Genomic DNA, 22,402 nt, shown 5'->3' with positions numbered 1-22,402 from the left:
CCCCTGATCCCCACGCTGTCCTGTGACACGTCGTGTCCTTCTGTCCCGAGTCCACTGTCTACCCCTCTGGCTGTGCCTGCCAGGGTGTGTTCACATTTCTGATGTCCCATTGGAAGGCGAGCTCGTGCTGGGCAGAGGGCCATTTCATCCATCCCTGGGTGTCGAAATGCGGGGGCGGGGGGTGAGGGGAAGGGACGGAGGAACGAGGAGACGGAGGGAGGGAGAGCGAGGGCTCAGAAAAGGGTAAAACAGGGCACGGGCGATGGGTGGGTGCGGTGGACTTGGAACATAGTCAAAGTGAAAAAGTGACCTGGGCAACAAGCAATAGGGTGCATAGATGAGGGGACTTGGACCAATAGTAGCAGTTGGGGCAATAGAAGGGTAGATTCCAAATATATTGGTTGTTTTTTTAAATTTCCACATTAAATTACCTTTTAAATTAATTGTGTCAGATTCAGACTATGAGTCTTTAAAGCTTTTCCGGTCTATACTGGTGTGTAGTAAATAATTTTACACTCTTTTAGTGTGCAATTTGAAGGGATATTGTTTTTTTGTTTTGTTTTAACAGTGAAAACCAGGTTTAAACATAATCTAGTCAACAGCTGTTTTTTGTGATCTTTTAATTTAACGGTCTATGAACTAAAGTTTCCAAATAAGTATATGATTCCTTCATATTCCCTTAGTTTTTTGTTGTTGTTGTTGTTTTTTTAACGAAGGATGCTCTGGATTGTCCTGGTTCTAACAGAGCTTGTCTGTTCCTGATGGATCTGTTAAAACTTCCCTCAGAACTGTTTCTGTAGCTGACCTTTTATGTTTTCCAGGGCCAATAATTAGATATTATTATTTTATTTGAGGTACTAATGTGATAATCTCGAAAAGAGCAATTAAATGCTTTTAATTAATATGAATAAAACCATGCAAGAGAAGTTGCTCTTGCTCAGGAGGATGAAATATGGTCTGGACTATTTGGGGCAGAAGCGAGAAGGGCAAGCCTGGCCACTGGACAGTAGAGGCCATCCTGTGCTTGTGAGGCCAGTGACGGTTGCTCTTTGCTAGCATCTCCAGTCCACATCTCTGCCTGCCCCCAAGCACACAGTGTAACAGGACAACTAGGAAAAGACCAGGGCTTTTTAAACTAAACAGAACAAAGGTATCTCTCCAATGAGGAGGTGGCAGTTGGCCCTGGGAATGCAGTTTGGGTGTAAAGGAGTGGGAGAGAGCCTGGGAAGTTCAGGAACAGGAGACAAGGAGAGCTCCGCCCTCCCTTACCTGGTGAGCCAGTGCTCAGCAGCTGCCAGAAAAGACTGTGACTTCAAAGGGAGGATCACACAAACTCACATCCATAGCTGCCATGGGATGTGTGGCTTCATCAGGATGAAGCAAAGGCAAACTCATCTATGGTCTCCCTGTAGGAATTCATATCCCTTTTCCCCAGTGGTTCAGTGGACAGCAGATGGCCGTCTCTTCCACGTGTTGAATTCCTCCCCACCTGTGTGGTTGTAGTAAAGGGAAAGGAAGTTATTCCGACACCTGGATGACACATTCTCAACACTCAGGAGTGACTTAGCAAGACTGATCTTGCCTGAGGAGGCAGGAAGATCAAGAGGAGTAAGGACTGGCTCTTTCTCTGGGAAAAGTATTAATCTGTTGATTGTCTCTTCTTTTCTGAAATGCTGTTTTTCATACTTGTTAATCTCTGACAATCGAGGGTCCTGGGGAAGGTTCCCTCAGTCCACTCCCAGTTCTAGACTTATGCCATCTCACTGTGAACCAGCCACAGGGAGCTTATAAAGTGGCTCCATGTGGGAGCCACTATGATGAGGGCTTCGTGCCTCAACATTGATGGAAGGCCAGGACTGGGTCCGTGGTGTTATTGTGGTTGGTCAGTGGGGATTGCAGAGTGGCCAGATGTGGACGTACTGTCAGCTCTGTGTAGACCAGGACTAAAGAAACCACACATTAGTAGTGAATTAAGTCAGGAATACCTGAAATAGCCAGGAAAAGAATATCGATGAGGGGAAATTTGTTCTACTTGATTGTATAATGCATTGAAAGCTTAACAAAATCTGTATATTTGGTTTCAAAATATTAATGTTTTGCAATAGAAGGGCAAGTTAGAAACTGATAGCCATAACAAATTAAAGTAGCATTTCTTCCACATAATGGTGTGTGTTTTAGTCCGTAATTGTTTAAAACTGGAATTACTCTAAATGTCTAAATGTCTAGGGAGATTTTAATATTGTTCACAGCGCATCCATCCCAAGGAGACCTTGATTGTCATAGATTTGTAAACTGACTTCTATGCAAATATCTAAGAGTTCCTACACTTTGGGTAAATTGAGGTTTGATTGCTGGATTAAGAGATGGTGTATTTCATATTGCAATAAATTATGGCAAAGACTCCTTTTCCCTCCCCCTACCAACAGCTGCAAATAAATTCTTATCCACCAACTTGTGAGATCTCCCCCTGCTTTAACCAGGACTTTGTGTGTGTGTGTGTGTGTGTGTGTGTGTATATATATATATATATGTGTGTGTGTGTGTATATATATATACACACATATCTGTGTATTTACACATATATTTGTAAAATTGAATAAAATACAACTCTTTGCTTCTCTTTCTGTTTCACGAATTAAGTGACTGAATAAATTTATTCATTGTAGACATGTATATATAAAATGAATTTTTCTACTTGACTCATTTTGATGTGCATTTAGATACTATTTGATATTTTGTAGTTTAATCAAACACACACGCACCTCTGCATACTCTGGTCTGGTCTTACAATGTTTATGCAATGAAGGCAAAATCCTTCCTTCATGTCCTTTGCTTTTGTGTTTTCCTTTGGAAGGTGTCATCTATTTCATATTATAAATAATACGTTCCATTCGGTACTAACATTCTATTGTCTAAGAATGTTTAACCGTTTAATCTGATGTGTTTTAAAGTTTCAAATAGTATAGGTTCAGATGTAATTTGACCTGCCTCCATTTTTTTCCTTTTTACGATTATTTTGGCTATATCTTCAACCTCAAAATGAGACAAAATTTTTATTTATTTTTTTATGTGAAATACTGCATGTGACTTTTAAATACGGGTTGCACCAAATTTCTGCATTCACTGAGGTTTTTGTGTGACTGTGTCCTCTGGTCTAAGAAGCCTGGTTTGGCAGGCTTTTATCATGTCATTTTATGTCCTCAAAAAGTTTTAAAATTTCTTTACATGAGTCTCAAACTTATTTCAAATGGGAGTTATAATATTTTGCTGTTGTAAGTAGAAACTTATTTTTGTTAGTTTGTAAGTTATTGTTACTAAACAGGAAATACCAATGTAAGTATATTCAGAATAGATTTGATGACTTTAAAAAAATATTCTTAAGTACGATAGTTAAAATGGATTCTCTTGTATTTTTGGGTTTGCAGTTTACATGCCTTCTGAGAGTAAGTACGGTTCCAGCTCTCCGATGCCATATTGTATTTCTTCTCTTGGCCCTGACCCTGAGGGTTTTGTGCGCTGGCGAACCAGTCCCTCTTCTCGCCCTTGCCTTTAGTGAAGCTGCTTCTTTGTTTACTGCTCAATATATTTGCTAGGATTTTCTTGATTAACAAGAATTGTTCCCCACCATTTGACATGAATTTTAAAGATTTTCAATTATTTTTAAAGATAAAATATGTTTCCTAGAGTCTATTGACATGATCTAATTTTTTTAGATCCTTAAAATTACCGTATGAGAGTGATGGGTTTTTAGTATTGAATCAGGCTTTCGTTTGCAGTAAACTGCACTTGTCCGTGTTGTGCCAGTATTTAACCTTGGCAGTAATGGCCAGAATAAATAGTTAAACAGCTAAATTGTATTAATATCTTCTGTAAAATATACTCAATGAACATCATTGATATCATTTCCAATTTTTTTGTACAGGTATATACATTTTGATTGGCTTGGTTAACTAATGCAAACACTCGTTTTTCTCCTTTGGAGCAATTTACCTTACAAATTTACTCTCGAATCTATTTTGGAGATAGATTTTGATATATAATTTAACAATGAACATTGCCTAATGAGATTGTTCTTATTTGTGAGTGAATATTCATAACATTTCCTCGGAAATTAATTTATCCTACATATACAAATTAATAAGAATAGGATTCTCCCCATTTTCCTTACATTTTAAATTACTGCTTTTAAATGAATGTGGTCTGTTTTATTTGTCGGTGTTATTTTTCTTGAGTCTTTTTTAATTCCTTGATTTCCCTGTCAAAACTTTTATTGATTCGTCAAATGTTTTCCATTTCATTCTGTAGTCATTTAATCTCTTTATTCTTTTTAACTTTCATTAATATCTGCTTTATTTGTGAAAATTTGAAAAGCCAGAAAACTCATGTTTCTTTTTTCCTTCCTTGTTTTCTAGATGTTTTTAAAGTCACTGAAAATGTTGGCCTTAACTGTTGCACAGAGGCTTAAATTGTAGTGGATCTTGGTGCAAACCTTTCCCTCTCCCCCAGCACAGCCGACTGCACTTAAGACGTCGTTGTGTTTGATCCTCAGGGCGAGCTCTGTCCACGATGGGAGCTTTCTCACCTCGTCTCCTGCAGCCTCTGTGACCCAGCGCTGATTCCAGGGCACTTCCTGCTCGTCTCTTCTGTTGACTCTTAGACAGGGCTTCTCCACACTGCACCCAGCCACATGTGAAGTTCGGTGCTTTTCTAACGTGTCTTTCTCTGTTTCTCTCATATCCTTTCGCCCACCCCCCCCGCCGCCACAGTTTTACTACCAACACTTCATGCCAGACAGCCATCATCCAATTCTTAAAATTCATCAAACCTTTCTTAATTATTTTACTCCGTTTTTCAGCAAAAACCTCCACCTATGAGCTTTATAAGAAGGACCAATCTAATTACAGTGACCTTTGGTCCCTAAAATCTACTTGTTTGCTACCCTCCCCGGTCCACCTCATCACTCAGCTGCCTTCCAGTGTGTTCTGACTTCTTGGGGCGCAGCAGGTCTGTGATGTATCCACAATATTATACTGTTCCCTCATCTGGAACAAAAAAACAAAAACAGACCTCTGAGCTCCATCCCTGCAAAACTTTCTAAGTCTTTGCCCGACTGAGCTTTTTAAGTGTCAGATAAATTATACATGCATTTCAAGAGAGCTTTTCCGCAAATGAAATACTTCAGTACATGTGCAGAGTATGTTTGTCATTATTTCTTTAAATAATCTCTTCTAAACTAGACTTTTAACCCCTCAGGGGCAGATTTTCTGGCTGCTTTATTCATGAGTATAATTTCACTCTTTGATATCGTCTTGGCTGTAAGTTGACCTGAAAGCTATGTTCATTTATGACAAAAGGGGATCATCACTTGCCTCGCGAATGTTGCAGTAGGTAGACTGAAAAGACATAGAACCTAACAGAAAAGCATGAAAATCATAGTTTATTACCTAAAGGTTTACTACAAGAATAATAGGTACTCAGATTTTTTTACCGTCAGAAGAGTGTAATTTTAAAAAAGAAAATAACAGCATTCCTTATGGGACGAAATGCGTATACCTGAAACAAATATATTGCTTGATTTTTCTTCAGTGATATGTCCTTCTATGAGACAGGACTTAAGATATTTAAATGTTTAGTTTCCTTTTTAACATCCCTTTATAGAGACGGAAAGTAGAATGGTGGTTGCCGGGGCCGGGGGGAGGAGGCCATGGGGGTTGTTTAATGCGTTCAGTGTTTCAGTTTTACAAGATGAAGGAGCTATGAAGGTGGGTGCTGGTGATGATTACAGGCTTTATGAATGTATTTAACACCACGAACCTTAAGAATGGTTAAGATAGTACATTTTGTGTTAGAGGCTTTTTACCACAATTTTAAAAAGGAAAAAAGAAATCTAGTGAAAGCAGTACTGAAACTGGTCATTTACTCTGGGAGTTTCTAATATTTTGAAGCTTGCAGAGTCTTATAGTTCTTGGGACCTCAGCTAACTCTGAGTTGAAGAGACCTACACTGTATGGCTATTTCTTGCTTGGTAGTAAAAATGCACATTCTAGTACCCTAAAAAAATATTTTTCTTGAATGTGTATTTATTCGGCACACAAACATATTTATGTAGAGTCGAATCGATGCCTACGGCCAGAGAATGTGTTGGTAGAGTACAGGTCCTTGTAGAAACGAAGAGCAGGATGGATCCTTTTGCTGCAGGTTCTCTAGAGCAGGTCCCCGACCCACGGGCCACGGACCGATACTGGTCTGAGGCCTGTTAGGAACCGGGCACGCAGCAGGAGGTGAGCAGCGGGCAAGCGAAGCGCCAGCATCACCACCCCAGCTCCACCTCGGATCATTAGGCATTAGAGTCTCTCAGGAGCACCGGTCCCTGATGCCACAAAGGTTGGGGACCGCTGCTCTATAGCACTGCCCAGAACAACCACAGTCCACAAAACGGTGAGGCCTCTGGGAAAAGCACGGAGGTCGCTTCTGAGACTTTTAGAAGAAATACAGAATTAAAGGGTAGAATTTGAATTCCTTAACTTCACCTACTTAGTTTACCTAACGAGAAGGGAAGAGCTTCCGCACAGAGGCATTCCTGATAGAAAACTCGATTGGGACCTGAATTAATCAGGTTTGTCCTTTGGATTACGACGCTGATGGGTTATCAGCTACATTAAAAGAGAGACCACCATCAAAATGGGTCGTTTTCTAGAGAGAGAAAGAAGCTCTGAACTCTGGATGTTGTGGCAGCTTCCTCAATAGATTCGGCTTCACTGGACTTCGCATCTGCTTGGGTTCTGGTGAGGACTGGAGATTGTCTTCCCCAGGAAGGATGTACCTCCTTTACTTTCTAAATGAGTCTGTGAAGGGAAGTGTTAATTTTGTTAGGAGTTCAGTGAGCGGATCTCTTAGGAATTGACATTCAAACTGAGATTGGAGAAAATCAGGATGGGGTGGGAAATTGTGTGTGTAGATTTGGGTGGAAACAGTGATAACAGTGAACAGTGGAGAAACGATCGAATACTGAATTGTGTCTGCTGTCCTGGAAGAGTGTACAAGATTTCAAACCTTAGGTGTCTGGCGGAGACATGAAAAAGATTCTAGACTAGATACAGAGTTATATTTGGGGGGATGCGAGGTACTGTCCTGAGATGTATTTCATTTTGGGTGCCCGTTAGCTTGCAAAGAGGGATGCTCAGAAACGGAACTCCCACGTGAGTTTGTCACTTTCAACTTGGAAAAAGTAGAGAAAGAAATGGAAGCGCCTGAGCGGGCCGGGCCGGGTGGCGGCGTGGGACCGGGGCTCGAGGCCTCCAGCGGGATAGCATGGGAAGTTCCTCTCAGGTGGCGTGGCCTCGGAACGACAAGTTTGGTTTGAAGACAGCGAGAAGATGGAGCACGCTCTCGGCGACGTCCCGGGCACACTTGCTGCGTGGCTCCAAGACGCCCGAGGCGCGTGCATCGCGCTGGTTTCTGCAGATGTCGCTGGGGATGTTCATGAGCCGGACAGAGAGGGGGCGCGAGCGCGTGGCGCGGCACCCTGGCGTCGCGTTGGATCGTAAAGGCAGGAACAGGACAGAGGGTTTTAAGAGGAGCGCGTTCAGAGGAGGTTTTAGTTTGCAGGGGGAAGAGGGGACATGAGTATCGATCACGAGGGGCTGCGCTGTGGCAAGAGGGAGAAGTTGCTGGTAAATGAAACGATGCCTTTTAATCAATAATAGAAGGTTCCTGACAAGACCAGAGGACGGGCTTCCGTTGGCGACGTCAGCCTCAGCCAGGAGTAGGAGAGGGGCAGTAGCTAACGGGCGTAATGCAGGAACGTTCGTGCATCTTATGATATCACGCTGAGCCATGTGTCGGCATGCGTCAGACATCGTAGTAGGGAATAAATGCCTCATCCACTGAGAGTGAGGAAGGTGCGAGAATGTGGGATTCAAAGGCAAGAGAAACGTTTGAAATGTTTGGGCAGCGGGCAAGACTGGTTAACCCCGAGACATAGTGGGGTTGCCAGATATATTTCGAAGCTACTGTGAGGTGCAACTCCATGGTAAAGGGAGGTCAGCGCCCTAGTCCTGTGCAGTCAGACGCAGCCATGGAGCAGGTGTCGGGCATCACCTTGTGCTGGGATCCTGTTCAGCAGATGTGGTAGTCAGACGGACGTAGGAAATAATAAATAATGCTGGGCTTGGAAAAGCGCTTAGGCAGCAAAAGCGAGGCCGTTGGAGGCCGATGTCTAGGACCTGGGCCATGCTCTGCGGCAGAGAACATGGGCATGGGAGGAATTTTGTACAAAAGCCAGGAGAATACATTGTAAAACAGGGCGGGCCTCTGGATTTTAATGCCAAAAGTCGTATTCCAGGTAAAGTCTAGTGCTGATGTGCAACCCCTAAGGGATCTGAGCTTAGGAGGAAGGCAGAGGAAAATCCACACTATACCTGTGTCCCTTCTTATGCGTGCTTATGTGCATCCTGTAGGTTTGTATGCGTGTGATTTTGCCACGTCGCTAAAGTTTTCTGAACCTTAGGTCATGTCATTTATTAAAGTGATAAATGAACCATAACTAGCAGGGTTACTTTGAAGAATAAATAAGCAAATGTCTATAAATCTCTAAGCAGAGTCACATTTGGTAAAACTTTTCTGTTCAAAAGTTACAAATGGATGAGTTAAAGCTGCTTCTGTTAATGACTCATTATCATCATTTGTCTATGAAATAAGCATAAGTATTGATGTTTGAGGGGAGGATTTATATTTTCTAAGTGCTTTCACAGACACATGTTGAAATAATGAAGCAGGGGAAGTCGCAGCTAATGACCATTAGTGAAGGGCGGGATTCCAGCCACCATTTTTCTAATTGATCAGATGGAACAACCGAATTTCCTCTAAAAACCCCTTCGCTCTGGATTCTCTGCGCCCGCTGCCCGTAAGGGTCATTGACCGTGCCGGTAGTCTGCAGTCCACACACTCATGCTGGTTTTCAGTGCAGGGGGCCTCAAGGGGCAGCTTTGCAAGGTGGACGCCATTGATTCCTGCAAATGGAACAAGTCACTGAATTGGATAACACTGTCATAAAGTGTATTCTTAATTCTCTTAGTTCACAACCAGATTCATGCAGAACAAATCTCAGTCAATGTCGAGGGATTAGTATTCCTGGAAACTTGGCTTAGAGGACACAGAATAACTCAGGACAAGTATATCTGGGGGCCAGGGCCAGGGAATAGCAGCAGTGGATAAAGGCTCCAGAGGGCAGGGGTGGAGAAATATTGCGGGTGTGCAGCTGAGAATGGTGGGACCCGACGGACGCCTCAGGAGTTCCTGGAGTGAAGACATGAGTCGCTTGCGTCGGGGGACCTCTGTTTTGGAATGAGGAGGGAATTGAAAAGCTTCTGAAACCATGGGTTAATTAGCATACAAAACCCAATGGATTTCGCATCCTTCTCTAAATTGAACGTGTCTGTATAGTCTTTTCTAGCAACAGTCATCCTAGCCTTCCGACCCTGGGAGAGGCGAGCCTTCTTCTGTCTCTTAGAGAGTAATACTGCCGGTTTCTGTTGGTTGGGCTGGGGCTACTTCCAGGTGAAGCGTTGGGACTTCATGACAGTTGGGTCTAGAAATTGTGGATAACTAGAGTCTCATGCCGTCCTTCTCTGTCCTCAGCTTTGCCTCCTGTTGCTTGGACTGCGTGCCAGTGAAAACCCAGAAGACAGGTGACAGCTGAGCTAGTGACAATGGAGTCACAGGTGTGTTGGGAATTACTCTTTCTACAGAAATTGCATCTCCGTTGCCAGTGTATGGGTATATTTATCCTACAGGCATTGATGTTCTAAGTGCTCGCAGGAGATTTTTCAAGGATCTGAGCTCTCAGGGATCTGGACTGGAATGGTCGTGTTGGGTCGAGTCCTCAGGTGGTACTGTCCTTCCCACCACTGCGCCAGGATCGTCCAGCCTCTATTAAAGCCGTGCGTTTACGAAGAGGGGAGGGAGCTGTTCTTTTTCTCACCCAACACATGGCCTTGTTAGCAAAAAAAAAAAAGGTGCCCCTTAATCATATTATTGACTGTAATGGCCTTAGGATTGAAGTAAATGCAGGTGATAAAGATGAGGAGCAGAACAGACAGCGCAGAAAGGTAGCGGATGTTTCCACAGGCGAGCTCCGCCAGCCCAGTTACAGGTGCTGGGGCAGTGATGATCAGTGTTGAGGGAAACGAGTTATGATCACGCCAGAGAAGGCAACAAGGAGTCATTTGTCGTTTCCAGTTTTAAACCTCTTCAAGTTTCGATAGGGTATATTTGTGCTTTTTGAAAATGAATAAAACTAAAATTCTCATTATTACCTATGTCCCAAATCATGCAATTTCTCTGTAATTTCTTTCCCCTTTGTTTAAATTTGATAAGTGGAAGCAATGCATAGTGAATGTTGTTTCGCTCCTTTGGGCTGTGGTTGAGGAGCAGGTCTAGAAGAGGTAGAGTGAAGCATAAGGCCCTGTGACATTTTTGATGAACTTGAAGCAGTTAGAACAGTCGAGTGGCTTCAGCTATGCTTGAATAGAGAGACAAGATGAAGAAATAGAAGAGACCGTGATAACTGATATCTGGAAGTCCCAGAAAGAGTCAGAATAACTCTGCACCGAGGTCTCAGCTCCCCTGGCTCCTGCGGCTGAACCGATTCTCCTTATGCTGTGGAGATGACAGGCTGTTCCTGCTCGTCCCAAGGCCTGCTGAATTCTGTCCAGTTTTGTGGAATTCTGGACATTGCTTCAATAATCTCTGCCGTTTATTGAATAATAAACGTAGAACTTGTACTTAATCTTGTTTGCCAGTTATCACTACACATTAGCTCATTGGACCTTTAAGATTTCATAACAGCCATTAAACCGGTTCCTTGATGAGGAACCTGAGGTGACAAAGGGGAACAATGTAGCTGCAGTTGTGGTCAAAAAGTGGCAGATCATGGATACTGCATCCCGGTGACGAGCTTGTAGATTTACTTGAAATTGGTGGAGAAGAGTGTTTTGTTATAAATTTTGACGTGAAAATTTTAAAATCATGGCTTTGAAGTCAGAATTACAAGTTTATTGGGAAATCTCCAGGTTATATTATATTACACCTCGTGCGATATTTCTTTGTAATGAAGTCTTTTGTATTTACAGTGTGTTTGTCTCTATAGGTACATTTGAAAGTCAGATGCCCAGGCCAGCACTGAGAACAATACTGTCTGAGCTTTCCGTGCACTCAGCCACCACTTTCTTAGTGCTGTCACCTGCACCACCCTCTCCTAGAGGCTAGCAGAGATGGCCATGTCTGAAACACTGTTCCTAATGTTTTAGGAATCAGTGACCTTCGAGGATGTAGCTGTAGATTTCACCCAGGAAGAATGGGCCCTGCTGGACACATCCCAGAGGGAGCTGTTCAGAGACGTGATGCTGGAGAACATCAGTCATCTGGTCTCGATCGGTGAGTCTCCTCATCTCATTACCTGCGTGTGTGTTCGTTTATTCATTCGGCAGGTATGTGGAAAAGCTTTCCCACGTCTCACTCCACACTTTGTCTCGATTCTTCCATAACTCTGCCACCACCTCACAGCCATTGTCTTCACTCTTTACTTATACTTAGTTTATAATTCCAATAGAATGTAATCTTCCTGACACAACTTCCTGTCTTTCTTGCTACTGAATCTTGACCCATTCAAAAATCGTGAGTTCTGCTTTTGAATGGGTAAGTAAATATATTGATTTTTTTAAAAAATTATTATTATTTTGCTGCAGGGACTGCGGTTAGACCAGACCACAGTCTTAAAAATGACAGACATGTTATTTTCCACATAGAACCTACATTATTCTGGTAGAGGTTGTATTTATTGGATTTTGGGGGGTATAGTAGTCAAACACTGTGAAAACGTACGTTTTCTCACTGAAAGAAAACATTGAAGATTCTGCAGCCTGTCTTTGAACTTAAACATGGGCATCAGCAATGACAGAGGTCCTTAATAGCTTTTGGGACAAGTTCCAGAGCTGTTGTTTTGCTGGTGAAGAACAATCCATGTTGTTTTCAACCTTCTCTTCCCTGCACTGACCTTCAGAGGTTATCTCATTCTTCCTCATTAGTTGACCTTGTATCGATGATCACGCACTGTTATCAGCACAGAGCTCAAAATCCACATGTCGTTTTCCTACAAACAGTCAGTCAACTCTACAAATCAGATGTGATTTCCCTTTCGGAGGAAAGAGAGCAACTTTCAAGAGAGGGGATTGGTTTTCTGCAAGGCCAGAGTCCAGGTGAGCTCCGCTGTGGTTGAGCCCTATAACTCCATCCTCGCCACCTAGCCAACCCAGAACACTCTGATTGTGCTTTCGTGGCTGACAAGACGATCTAAGACATCTGTCATACAAACCTCGATATTGAACGCCCAATCTACAGTAACAGTCGCCTTACTAGCCAGATTGTGTCCTTTATCACTGCTTCCCTCATGTTTGATGAGGCCCTGAATGTCTATCTGACAGAATTCCAGACCAGCCTGGTGTCTTATCCCTGTATCCACTTCCCTCTGGTCACATGTGCCCCGTCATTTCTGCTGAGAAGCCCACTATGAACAGCTTACTGTAGCGGAGCTCACTGGTGTGTGTGTTGAGCCAGCCAACCAGATGCAGTTTGGCCCTCGCCATGGTAAATGCACGGCTTGCTGCCTGTTCTGCTCTGGCGACGTGGTTCCCAAAGATGTCAGTTGCCATTGCCACCATCAAGACCAAGTATACCATCCAGTTTTGGACTGGTGCCCCGCTGGCTGCAAAGTTGGCATAAACTATCAGCCTCCCACTGTGGTGCCCAATGGAGATCTGGCCAAGGTACAGTGAGCTGCGAACGTGCAGAGCAACACAGCTGTTGCTGTGGCCTGGGCTTGCCTGGACCATGAGTTTGACCTGAAGTGTGCCAAGTGTGCCTTTGTTCACTGGTACATGGCTGAGGGCATGGAGGAAGAGTTTTCTGAGGCCTGTGAGGACATGGCTACCTTTGAGGTCTGGGAGGACATTGGAGCAGATAGTGCTGAGGATGAGGATGAGGGCGGAAAGCATTAACCTCCCTGGTGCAGTTTTACCCACATTGCCTTGGGACTGTCTTATTTCTGCCCTGATAAACTGTCCATTATATCCTTAACTTGTTGATAAGTGATGTTTTATTTTTTTTCCCTTTATAAGATGTCCCTTTTTATGATCCTATTCTATGAAGATGTTTTTTTCTTTTTCTCTCCAACTTGCCATCTTCATTTTATTTTTCTCATGTTCTAGTCTTGAAAATGTCAGTTGTTGATGTCAGTAATGCATTTCTTCTTAGAGTAGTCCTTAATTTGACATTCTTTCCCATCTGTGTGTTAATATTTGAAATATCCTCAAATGAGTATTGCGTCTTTTCAACATTTTAATTCCAATTCAGCTCTATCAAGTTATTTCTTTCCAATTATTTCAGATAGGGGAGATGATCTTAAAAAACAAGAAATGATATCTATTCAACATTCCTACAAGAAGGACACATCCTTACTCGATGCAGTGGTAAGCTGAACCTGTTCTTCCAAATAAAGTCCTGGGTATTGAATAAGTTAAGAATTTGGCACAATTACCTAATTAGAGTTAGAAAGTTTTGAATAGTTTGGTTTTGGGGAAGAAATTAACTTGAAGTCAAAGCCATAACCTGAGGTCTTTTAAACAGACAGTTGCATAATCCTGGTTCACATACATAATCTTTGAAATATAATGTCTAAAAATTAATCAGATGTCTCTGCAGTTGGTGTGCCACAAAAGAGAAAATCTTAATGCATGCGGGAGGGTAATACCCCATGTCACTAAAATAGGAACAGTTTTAACTGGAGTCTATTATTGAACGATTACTCTAGAATTTATATTTATAGAGAGAGAAATGAATGAAAGAATGAATAAATGTGGGTAAACTTTTAACAGTTTCTCATTTCTTTTCAAAAAGCAGAGATTTCACACTCAAGAGTATCCTTTTGAATTGAATGATTTGGGAGAAAATATTACTGAAATCTTAATGTTGACTCGGTATGGGATTGCTCACATGGGAGAGAAACCCCATATCAGCCATGAATTCGGAAAATCCATCAGTTACGTTAATCAACATAAAGAAATTGATGCTAGAAGTCAGTTGTATGAATGTCATCAACGTGAAGATACCTTGTTTCAGAGCTCTGCCATTAGACAACATGATAATTGGCAAAGTGGAGAGAAAACATTTGAATGCCCTGTATGTGGGAAAGTCTTCAGTAAAAGTTCTAACCTTAGACGGCATGAGATGATTCACACTGGAGTGAAACCACATGGATGTCATCGATGTGGGAAGGCCTTCACTCATTGTTCTGATCTTAGAAAACATGAGAGAACTCACACTGGAGAAAAATCATATGGATGCCATCTCTGTGGGAAAGCCTTCAGTAAAAGTTATAACCTTAGACGCCATGAGATGATTCACACTCGAGAGAAGCCGCATGGATGTCATTTATGTGGGAAAGCCTTCACTCATTGTTCTGACCTTAGAAAACATGAAAGAACTCACTTTGGAGAGAAACCATATGGATGCCACTTATGTGGGAAGACGTTCGGTAAAACTTCCTACCTTAGACAACATGAGAGGACTCACAATCGAGAGAAACCATATGAATGTCATTTATGTGGGAAAGCCTTTACTCATTGTTCTCACCTTAGAAAACATGAGAGAACTCACACTGGAGAGAAACCATACGAATGTCATCTATGTGGGAAAGCCTTCACTGAGTCTTCTGTCCTTAGACGACATGAGAGAACTCACACTGGTGAGAAACCATATGAATGTCAACTGTGTTGGAAAGCCTTCACTGATTCTTCTGTTCTTAAACGACATAAGAGAACTCACACTGGAGAGAAACCATATGAATGTCGCCTATGTGGGAAAGCCTTTAATCACTCTTCTGTCCTTAGACGACATGAGAGAACTCACACTGGCGAGAAACCATATGAATGCAATATATGTGGTAAAGCCTTTAATAGAAGTTATAACTTTGGACTGCATAAGAGAATTCACACTGGAGAGAAACCATATAAATGTTATCTATGTGGAAAAGCCTTCAGTAAATATTTTAACCTTAGACAACATGAAAGAACTCACACCATAAAAGTTATAAACGTGGAAGACTCACCACCCACAGCTTCTAACTCTAAACACTCTTGAGAACTCGGACATTGAACTAACAATATGTTTATAATCAATGTAGAAGAGCCTTTATTCATCCTGATTATTTAATTTGATCAAAGGTAATTCAAAATAAAGAGAATCTGTATGTATTGCATCTGTTTGACAAACACTTAACAATGGACTGACCTGGGAGACAATATATTACCTAGGAGAACTCAAACTGTAAATGGAATGAATACGAAAGAGTCCTTATACACAGTTCTAGTTGTTAAACAAGATGGAGAAGTCACAGGTCATAAATTCTATTTATGTAGCCAGTTTATTAATACCTTCACTTATAGTTCATCCTTTAAACAAAATAATAAACTACACAGGAGAGAAATTCTAGATGTGGAGTCATTGTGTACTCTCATTCAACTTAGCACCATTCTTGGTGTGCACAAGAAAATTTAGTGTCAGATAACTACTGAAACAAGAAATAAGCGGGAAAAATCCACTACTAGGAGGACAAAGCCTCTTGAAGAATAGCAGATAATGTGTGTTGAATAAGTTATTCTATGAAAAATGGTAAAAGTGATTTTATTAATAGAGCAAGACTATTGCTCTAAAACAGATTAGGATTCACACTGTATAAACACTCAGTGACTCCTATAAAACACAAGTGAAGGAAACTTTTCAGTGATTACTCATTCCCTAGTTAACACTAATGATCTCGCACTGAGAAGAAAACAGTCCTGAGGAGAAAATGGATGAATCTTTAGGTGGATTTCACCTTAGAAATTTTGGACTTGAAAAAAAAATTCTAAAAGAATCATTGAGCATATGATTCAGCAAAAAATTCAGAAGTTTACCAAAGATTTGTTATTGAAAACATGTAGGATAAAATGCACAATTGTGAAACACTTTGGGAGTATTGAATGCAGAATTTTGGAAGAAATAATAAAGACACAATGGTTGATACTGAAGAAATGCAAGCATTAATTGTTAAAAAAAAATCTGATATCTTGATTAAGTTCCAGTTTTGCTGGTATAAACACATGTATTTAAGTCAATTATAAAATATTGAAAGTAAACTAAAACACAAAACTATGTTTTACCTATAATATTTAAGTCAGAATTTTGACAATACTGATGCCTATATAGGAAAGTTCACAACTAACAGTGTGGAATCACATTAAAACCTTGATGCTTTTTCCTGGAAATCTGGTTTAATTATTTGCACTTACCTGATTTTTTTGCTGATGCAATTTTATCGGACACCCATATGCAGATTTTTTTTGTCTTCACCTGTCTCTTTACCATATGACACCATAAGTCTGCTGGGTCTTGGAGGCACTCAGTACACATTTTATTCCTCTGCCATGTGTCTCTCCCTTTTTGATATTAAAATATGAAATGCTTCATTATCAAAGCACACACAGGCACAGCCAGGTTTCTCTAAAGACTGTGTCAGCTATTGTGTTTGGTCAGAGGACAGTGGTCATTATGTTAATCAGCGTACAGGTGTCTCCTTGATTATGTGACTTAGAGCATGTAGGGCAAAGGCATCTGTGAAAGTATCTGTTCAGTGTGAAAGGTCCACACATGATTGAGTAAACATATCTTATGTGGTCATTTGGAGTGTGTTAGGTTAGTATGTGTTAAGAGGGTGTCGTAACAGTTGGGTCAGTGTGTGTCATCATTGTATTTCAGAGTGCACGTGAAGCGCGAAGCATCGTCTTCTTGGCCTCAGATCAACAGTCATCACCCTTGGAACACCAATGAATTGAACAGAGGCCCACCGGGCACTCTGGGGAGCCCAGGAAAAGTGGAATTAGCAGTGTAGTCAGGCCTGTGGTCCCTGCTGGGGCTATGCAGATGGAAGGGGCGAATCCTCATCAGTGGGAAGCTAGAACCCAGGATCTGTATGGTTCAGAGATGGAGGACCTGTGGGCATCAGTGATTGTGGGTCTGAGTGGGAGAGTTGTTAAGTTCAGGCAAAAGATCGGGGACTGAGTCATGGCGTTCTGTGGCAGAAGGCCTGTTAGGTTCATGGATTGAGGGTCCTATGTCCTCCACTAGGGGAAGGACTAAAGCCACTTTGAGGCAACAATCCTAAGGCAAAAATGTGAGGCGATAGGTGGTGTTGGAATAAGGGACAGACCCAGAAACAGCAGGGGGTAAGACAGGAGACATAGGCCTGCCCACACTGGCCACATCTTTTAAGCCCCACCCTTACCAGGCCCCACACTACCTGGCTAAAGCTCCACCATGCCCCTGCCCCTGCCCCTTCCTAAGTGAGGCCTCTCTCTGGCCACTCCCACTTTGACCCAGGCCTGCTTTCTGCCCCAGTTTCCTGCCAACCTAAGGAAAGAGGGGGATGGCCTCTGTAGCCGTTCCTAGGCTGCTAAGTTGAAGTCAATAATATTGTGGTGGCTCTGGAAGGGCAAGGTCTGTCCCTGCCCCCCAGCTCCCAGCATGGCGGTTGTGGTTGATGGCGCCTGGAGGGGACTGCAAAACATCTCTAGAGGTTCATCTGGAACTAAGGATGCTTTCTGAGACCACCTCCAACAACACCGTCTGGTCCCTGTGTCTGGAGGTGTACTTGAAATATGTCGGGAATGACGTGAACATGCGCCTGGCAATACGGTGGGATCCCGGGGCTGCTGTGTGTATTTGTGTCTCCACAGTCTTTGGTAAGTTAGAAACTCTTATGAACAGAAAACTTCAGTATTGTCTAACGACAATCACAAAAGTGATCTGTAATAAGAATGGTAATATCTGGGGTGGCTGGGGCGGTGTGTGTGTGACAGCTATAAAGAAAAAGAGTTTTAATGTTATTTAAGTCGGTGTCAACTTAAAATAGATTGTTATAATTTTAGGACATATCTAACCTCCAAAGTAACCATAAACAAAATGTGCAATATACACAAAAGGAAGTGAGAAAGTTATTTCTTTGGGGAAATATAACCATTATCTTTTTCCTCATCTTCCACATAGACATTACAAGCATACGTAGCTGCTATAACACGATACAATTCCTGGGGACTGAAACAATAAGATACAGTTATATTTTTGAACACTCAGCCAAGGCTTTACATAAAAACACCATCCTATTTTCCCCCTAAGTTCCTAAAATATCACAAATCATTCTCCCAGATCTACAACCATTCAGGAATTTTTAGGGAAACTTTGTGAACGATCTTAATTTCCAATATCCGGCTATGTAGGCTCAGTAACAAAAGATCAGAATAGCTAAAAATGATGAATCACTTGAAATCAGACAAATCCTGGCCCCATTCATCTCAGGATGAAGGCTGTGCCACATGCACTGGCTTCCTGCAGCAGGGGCACATGACAGACTGCCGCAGCCACTCGTCGATGTCGTCCAGGTGGTAGAAGTGCAGGCATGGCAGAGGGCAGGTGGCATCTCCGTTAACGAAGCCCACCAGTCAGACCGCACCCTCCTGGACCTTTCCTTCTCCGTCTCTTCCACAGTCATAAAGTCCTTTCGGCAGATGCTGTGTGTGGCTGATTCTTTGCGCTATCCTAATTTGTTCCTCTTCAGGCAGCTGAACAAGGGGACCTCGTTCCTGACGTGGCAGCGACGGCCCTGTCCTCTCCCCAGAGCGAGCCCTGCCATGGTGCCAGTGGGGGGACTGAGGCTCAGGGGCCAAGATGTCATCTGAGCTGGGGGATTTGAGGCAGTTCCCCATCTTCCACTCACTCCCTTCTAGCTGAATTCCAGAGAAAATAAAATTTTTATTTAATGTGACTCCCTGCCTGCAGATTTACATGTATACAGGCTTGCCGACCCTCACACCTCTGCTGATTTGGGTTCACTTATCTATTTAACAAGGGCTGTGACAGGTGTTCAGACAGCTTTGGTAACACGACAGAATTGCATGACTAGAAAATGGGACAGTTAAAATTTTAATTTTGGTCTAATTGTTTTCCAAACTCTAATTTCTAAACTGATTGCACCTTCTTGAGGGGTACATGCCACACTTGTGTTTCACTAGGAATTGTCATCTCTCTGATGAGTAATCAGAGACCTTGCCTGTAACCACAGCGTCTCTCTTTCCACCTGGCACATGGAATCGACCCCCATGCCCAGGCTCTCCGACCATCTGGGGACCTGCAGTCCATCGCACCCCACATTCCTAATTTTGAGTTTTGATTTAAGCCACATTTACTCACTTCAGTCGATATGAAACAGGACCAGCCATTCGTATGTGCATCTGACCTCTTTAGCACATCTGATCAAGACACCACCCCCAGCGACTCCAAATTCTCGATTCCGGGGCTGCTTGTGACAAAGCCTGTGGCTGCGATGTGGAGCCTGGTCTCAATGCAGACTCGCCTCCAAGTAACTTTCCAATGTATCTGGCAATCCCGTGTCTTGCCAGTTCTAACTCCGTCATAGTACTTCAAATGTTACCCAGGCCTTTTTCGTGGTGCACATAGCGTTACCGTTCCTTCCCACGGCTGGGATTGCCTCCCACTGCGTAGTTGAATTAGATCCTCTGAGGAATTACTTCAGCTCACTGCCAAGAAGCCTGCAGTTATCTCTGCATCCATAACTTTCCAACACTCTCCTGTTGAAGAAACGTTTTGCTCCTGGATGTGTCCAACTTCTCCAACTAAGTCCCTTTCTCCTGCTCTCTTGGGAACTCTATACTATCAGTCGTATATGGGATCTGGTTTCCCAGCCACCTCTCTTAATATCACTCTGTCATTATTAAGTTTCTCTGTCTCTTCCATTTTGAAACAAAAACCTCATCCAGAATTGTTTTCTCTCTAGTTTTGTTCCCTTCTTTCGTTCCTTTGTTTCTTCCTTCCTAGTCTCCATTTCTTCTCATTCCTTCACACTTCGACTTATCAAGGCCACCAGTTATCTCCCCAAAAATATGTCTTGCTAACACCGTGAATGTTCTTTCTATAAAATATCTAAGGGGTGTGGCTCAGCCTTTTATTTGGAACCAAAGAAAAATTGAGCTGTGACCTCCCTTGGGGAGCTTTGCTTTCCTGTGACTATAGTCACTCCTCTCATATGTCTTGTGAAAAGAACTCAATACTATAGAAATGCCTCACGACTTCATTCTGGACCCCATTTTCTCCACACAGAGCTCTATTATGTTTCATCCACAGACAACCACCCCCCGCCCACGCATTCACACTCCATATTTATTGGTCTTCGGTCTCAGTTTACATGACAACTCAGATATCTTCACTGATGAAGTTAGACTTTCCCCCTACCCCATTGCCTTAATTACAACTCTACTAGTCCTTCAGGCCACTTACAGAATGTCATATTTTTCTTGTTAATTTTTTAAATACATTTACTGTCTCCTGCACTGGACTGATCACAGAAAGCCATGCCCTGAATTATAAAGTTAAGCATGTTTCCCTCTGACTATATGTGTGAGTTAAAATTTCAGAGGAATTCCATGTTCATAGCCTCATCCTCCCTCAGACGACCTGCTAAGCAAGAAATGCCTGAAATCAGCTTAAACAGTCATTTTCTAATCAATTCAATTACAAAGTAACTGAAGTCTTTACTTCCTGGTGAAAATAGTCTTCAGTATTTACCAGAATCCAAATAGATGGAAGACAACGAAGTCAATTCTTTGTTGAAGTCATGGTCACCACATTTTGCAGCTCAAGCTACTTCTCTCTGAAGACTAAGCATCATTTTGAACCCGAGCTCTCTTTATAAGCAGTTGATAACCCCATCAACAATATAACCTCATCAGTTATAGAATCTCATCAAGCATGTAATCCAAAGGGCTCAACTGAATGACTTGAATACCAGTCAAGATAAGTCTAATCCATCCTGCCTCTTCGACAAAATATTCTCCTCCTGAATTAGCAAACTGTACCTAGACTTAAGGAAAACATATTTCCTTTAGTTCTCATTTCTAAAAGTCTTGCAAGTTGCTGTCTTTTCCAAGAGGCCTCATTGTTTTGTGGATTCTGTACAGCACCATAGAGAATCTATTCTTCATTTCTAAGAGGATATGTATGACCTTTAGAAGTGCAGAACTAAAGGCCTTAATCAGTTCTTTTTAATTCTGTCTACGTGATTTACCTAATTGGGGGAACATTAAGTGGAATGCTTGGCTGGATTCATCTTGACTGGTTTCCAAGTTATTTAGGGTGTGTCCTTTGGATGATATGGTTGGCGCGGTTACGTGACTGATGAGGTTATAGATGGATGAAGTTACCGACTGCGTGAGAAGAGCACTCACCACTGAAGTGGGGCTTTGGTAGAGAAAGAACTGGGCTCGGCCGTGTAGTGACAGCGACCTCAACAAAGACTTGGCTTCATTAGATTTTCGATCTATTTGGTTTCTGCTGAGCCATGAAGAACATTTTTACGAGGAGGGACAAATCTCATTTATTTTAAAAATTAATTGAGAAGCGATCGTCTAATCTGACTACAGGCATTGCCTGGTAGGCCCTCTGAGGGTAAGTTAGGTTGCTTTAGACATGAAATTTTTCTGGATTTATAACATGCAATGGTCAGAAGGAACTGCAGTTAGACCAGTGGAACACACATTAAATAATAGAAAACAAATGAGTGATTGAATGAGTCATGAAAAATTCTATGAGTTGGCATAAATAAATAGTAAAATTGTATTTAAGTCAGTGGGGAGAGAAAGGAAGGCTGAGGCTGAGATTCAAACTGAGGAGATTCCTCTGAGGAGCCGACATTTGAACTGAGACAGAAAGAGACTGAGCACAGCTGTGAGAGTGCGCACGCATCAAGGCTGATCATAAGTCTCAGCAGAGAGAGAAAAGCAAGGCCTAATTGTATTTGTGTGGTCCTCGGGGCACGTAAAAGATCAATCCTCAAATGTTCGGGGGAGCCACTAACTAACATTGGAGACTAGAGGAGTTTGATTTACATTTCATAGGGGAAGTAATGTCCTGAGACATATTTAATTTTTGTGGCATGTGACTATGCAATTAGAGTTTCTATTTTGGGAATACAGACAAGACATTTATCACCATCCATTTACAGATAATAAAGGTAGAAATAGAAGTTATCAAATAAATGTGAGAGCGGCAGGCTCGTGCATAAAAAAGGAGAGAAGAGAAGTTGATGCCAACTTAACTTAAATCACATGTTAAAACTCTTCTCCAAGCGCTGTCACCCTCGTTAAATACATTCTTTCTATGGATCGCTTTTGTGGTTTATATCATGGAAAGAGAAATTTTGTGATTATTTGTGATAAATTTTGTGATAAATAATGCTGCC

The 22,402-nt window shown here is 42.2% G+C and overlaps 1 protein-coding gene across 7 annotated transcripts in view; it reads left to right on the top strand.

The window, feature by feature from the left end:
* ZNF596 (zinc finger protein 596) overlaps nt 1-16,361 on the top strand; it is a 65,310-nt gene extending 48,949 nt beyond the window's left edge. The window contains exons 1-5 of one of the 7 annotated variants that reach the window (XM_011378427.2): nt 4,172-9,722; nt 11,310-11,436; nt 12,087-12,257; nt 13,444-13,526; nt 13,957-16,361. In XM_011378427.2, the coding sequence (XP_011376729.1) occupies nt 9,711-9,722; nt 11,310-11,436; nt 12,087-12,257; nt 13,444-13,526; nt 13,957-15,195 (1,632 nt within the window). In that variant the 5' untranslated portion in view covers nt 4,172-9,710 and the 3' untranslated portion in view covers nt 15,196-16,361. Of the gene's footprint in view, nt 1-4,171; nt 9,723-11,309; nt 11,437-12,086; nt 12,258-13,443; nt 13,527-13,953 lie in introns of those variants that run through there. The other 6 variants (XM_011378426.2, XM_023522325.1, XM_011378428.2 and 3 more) reach the window with 6 other exon arrangements.
* The last annotated feature ends 6,041 nt before the right edge of the window (nt 16,362-22,402 follow it).

The sequence above is a fragment of the Pteropus vampyrus genome, unplaced genomic scaffold, assembly GCF_000151845.1.
Source record: "Pteropus vampyrus isolate Shadow unplaced genomic scaffold, Pvam_2.0 Scaffold338, whole genome shotgun sequence".
Lineage (NCBI taxonomy): Eukaryota > Metazoa > Chordata > Mammalia > Chiroptera > Pteropodidae > Pteropus > Pteropus vampyrus.
The sequence above is the reverse complement of the archived record's forward strand: the minus strand, read 5'-3'. Positions and strand labels throughout refer to the sequence as shown.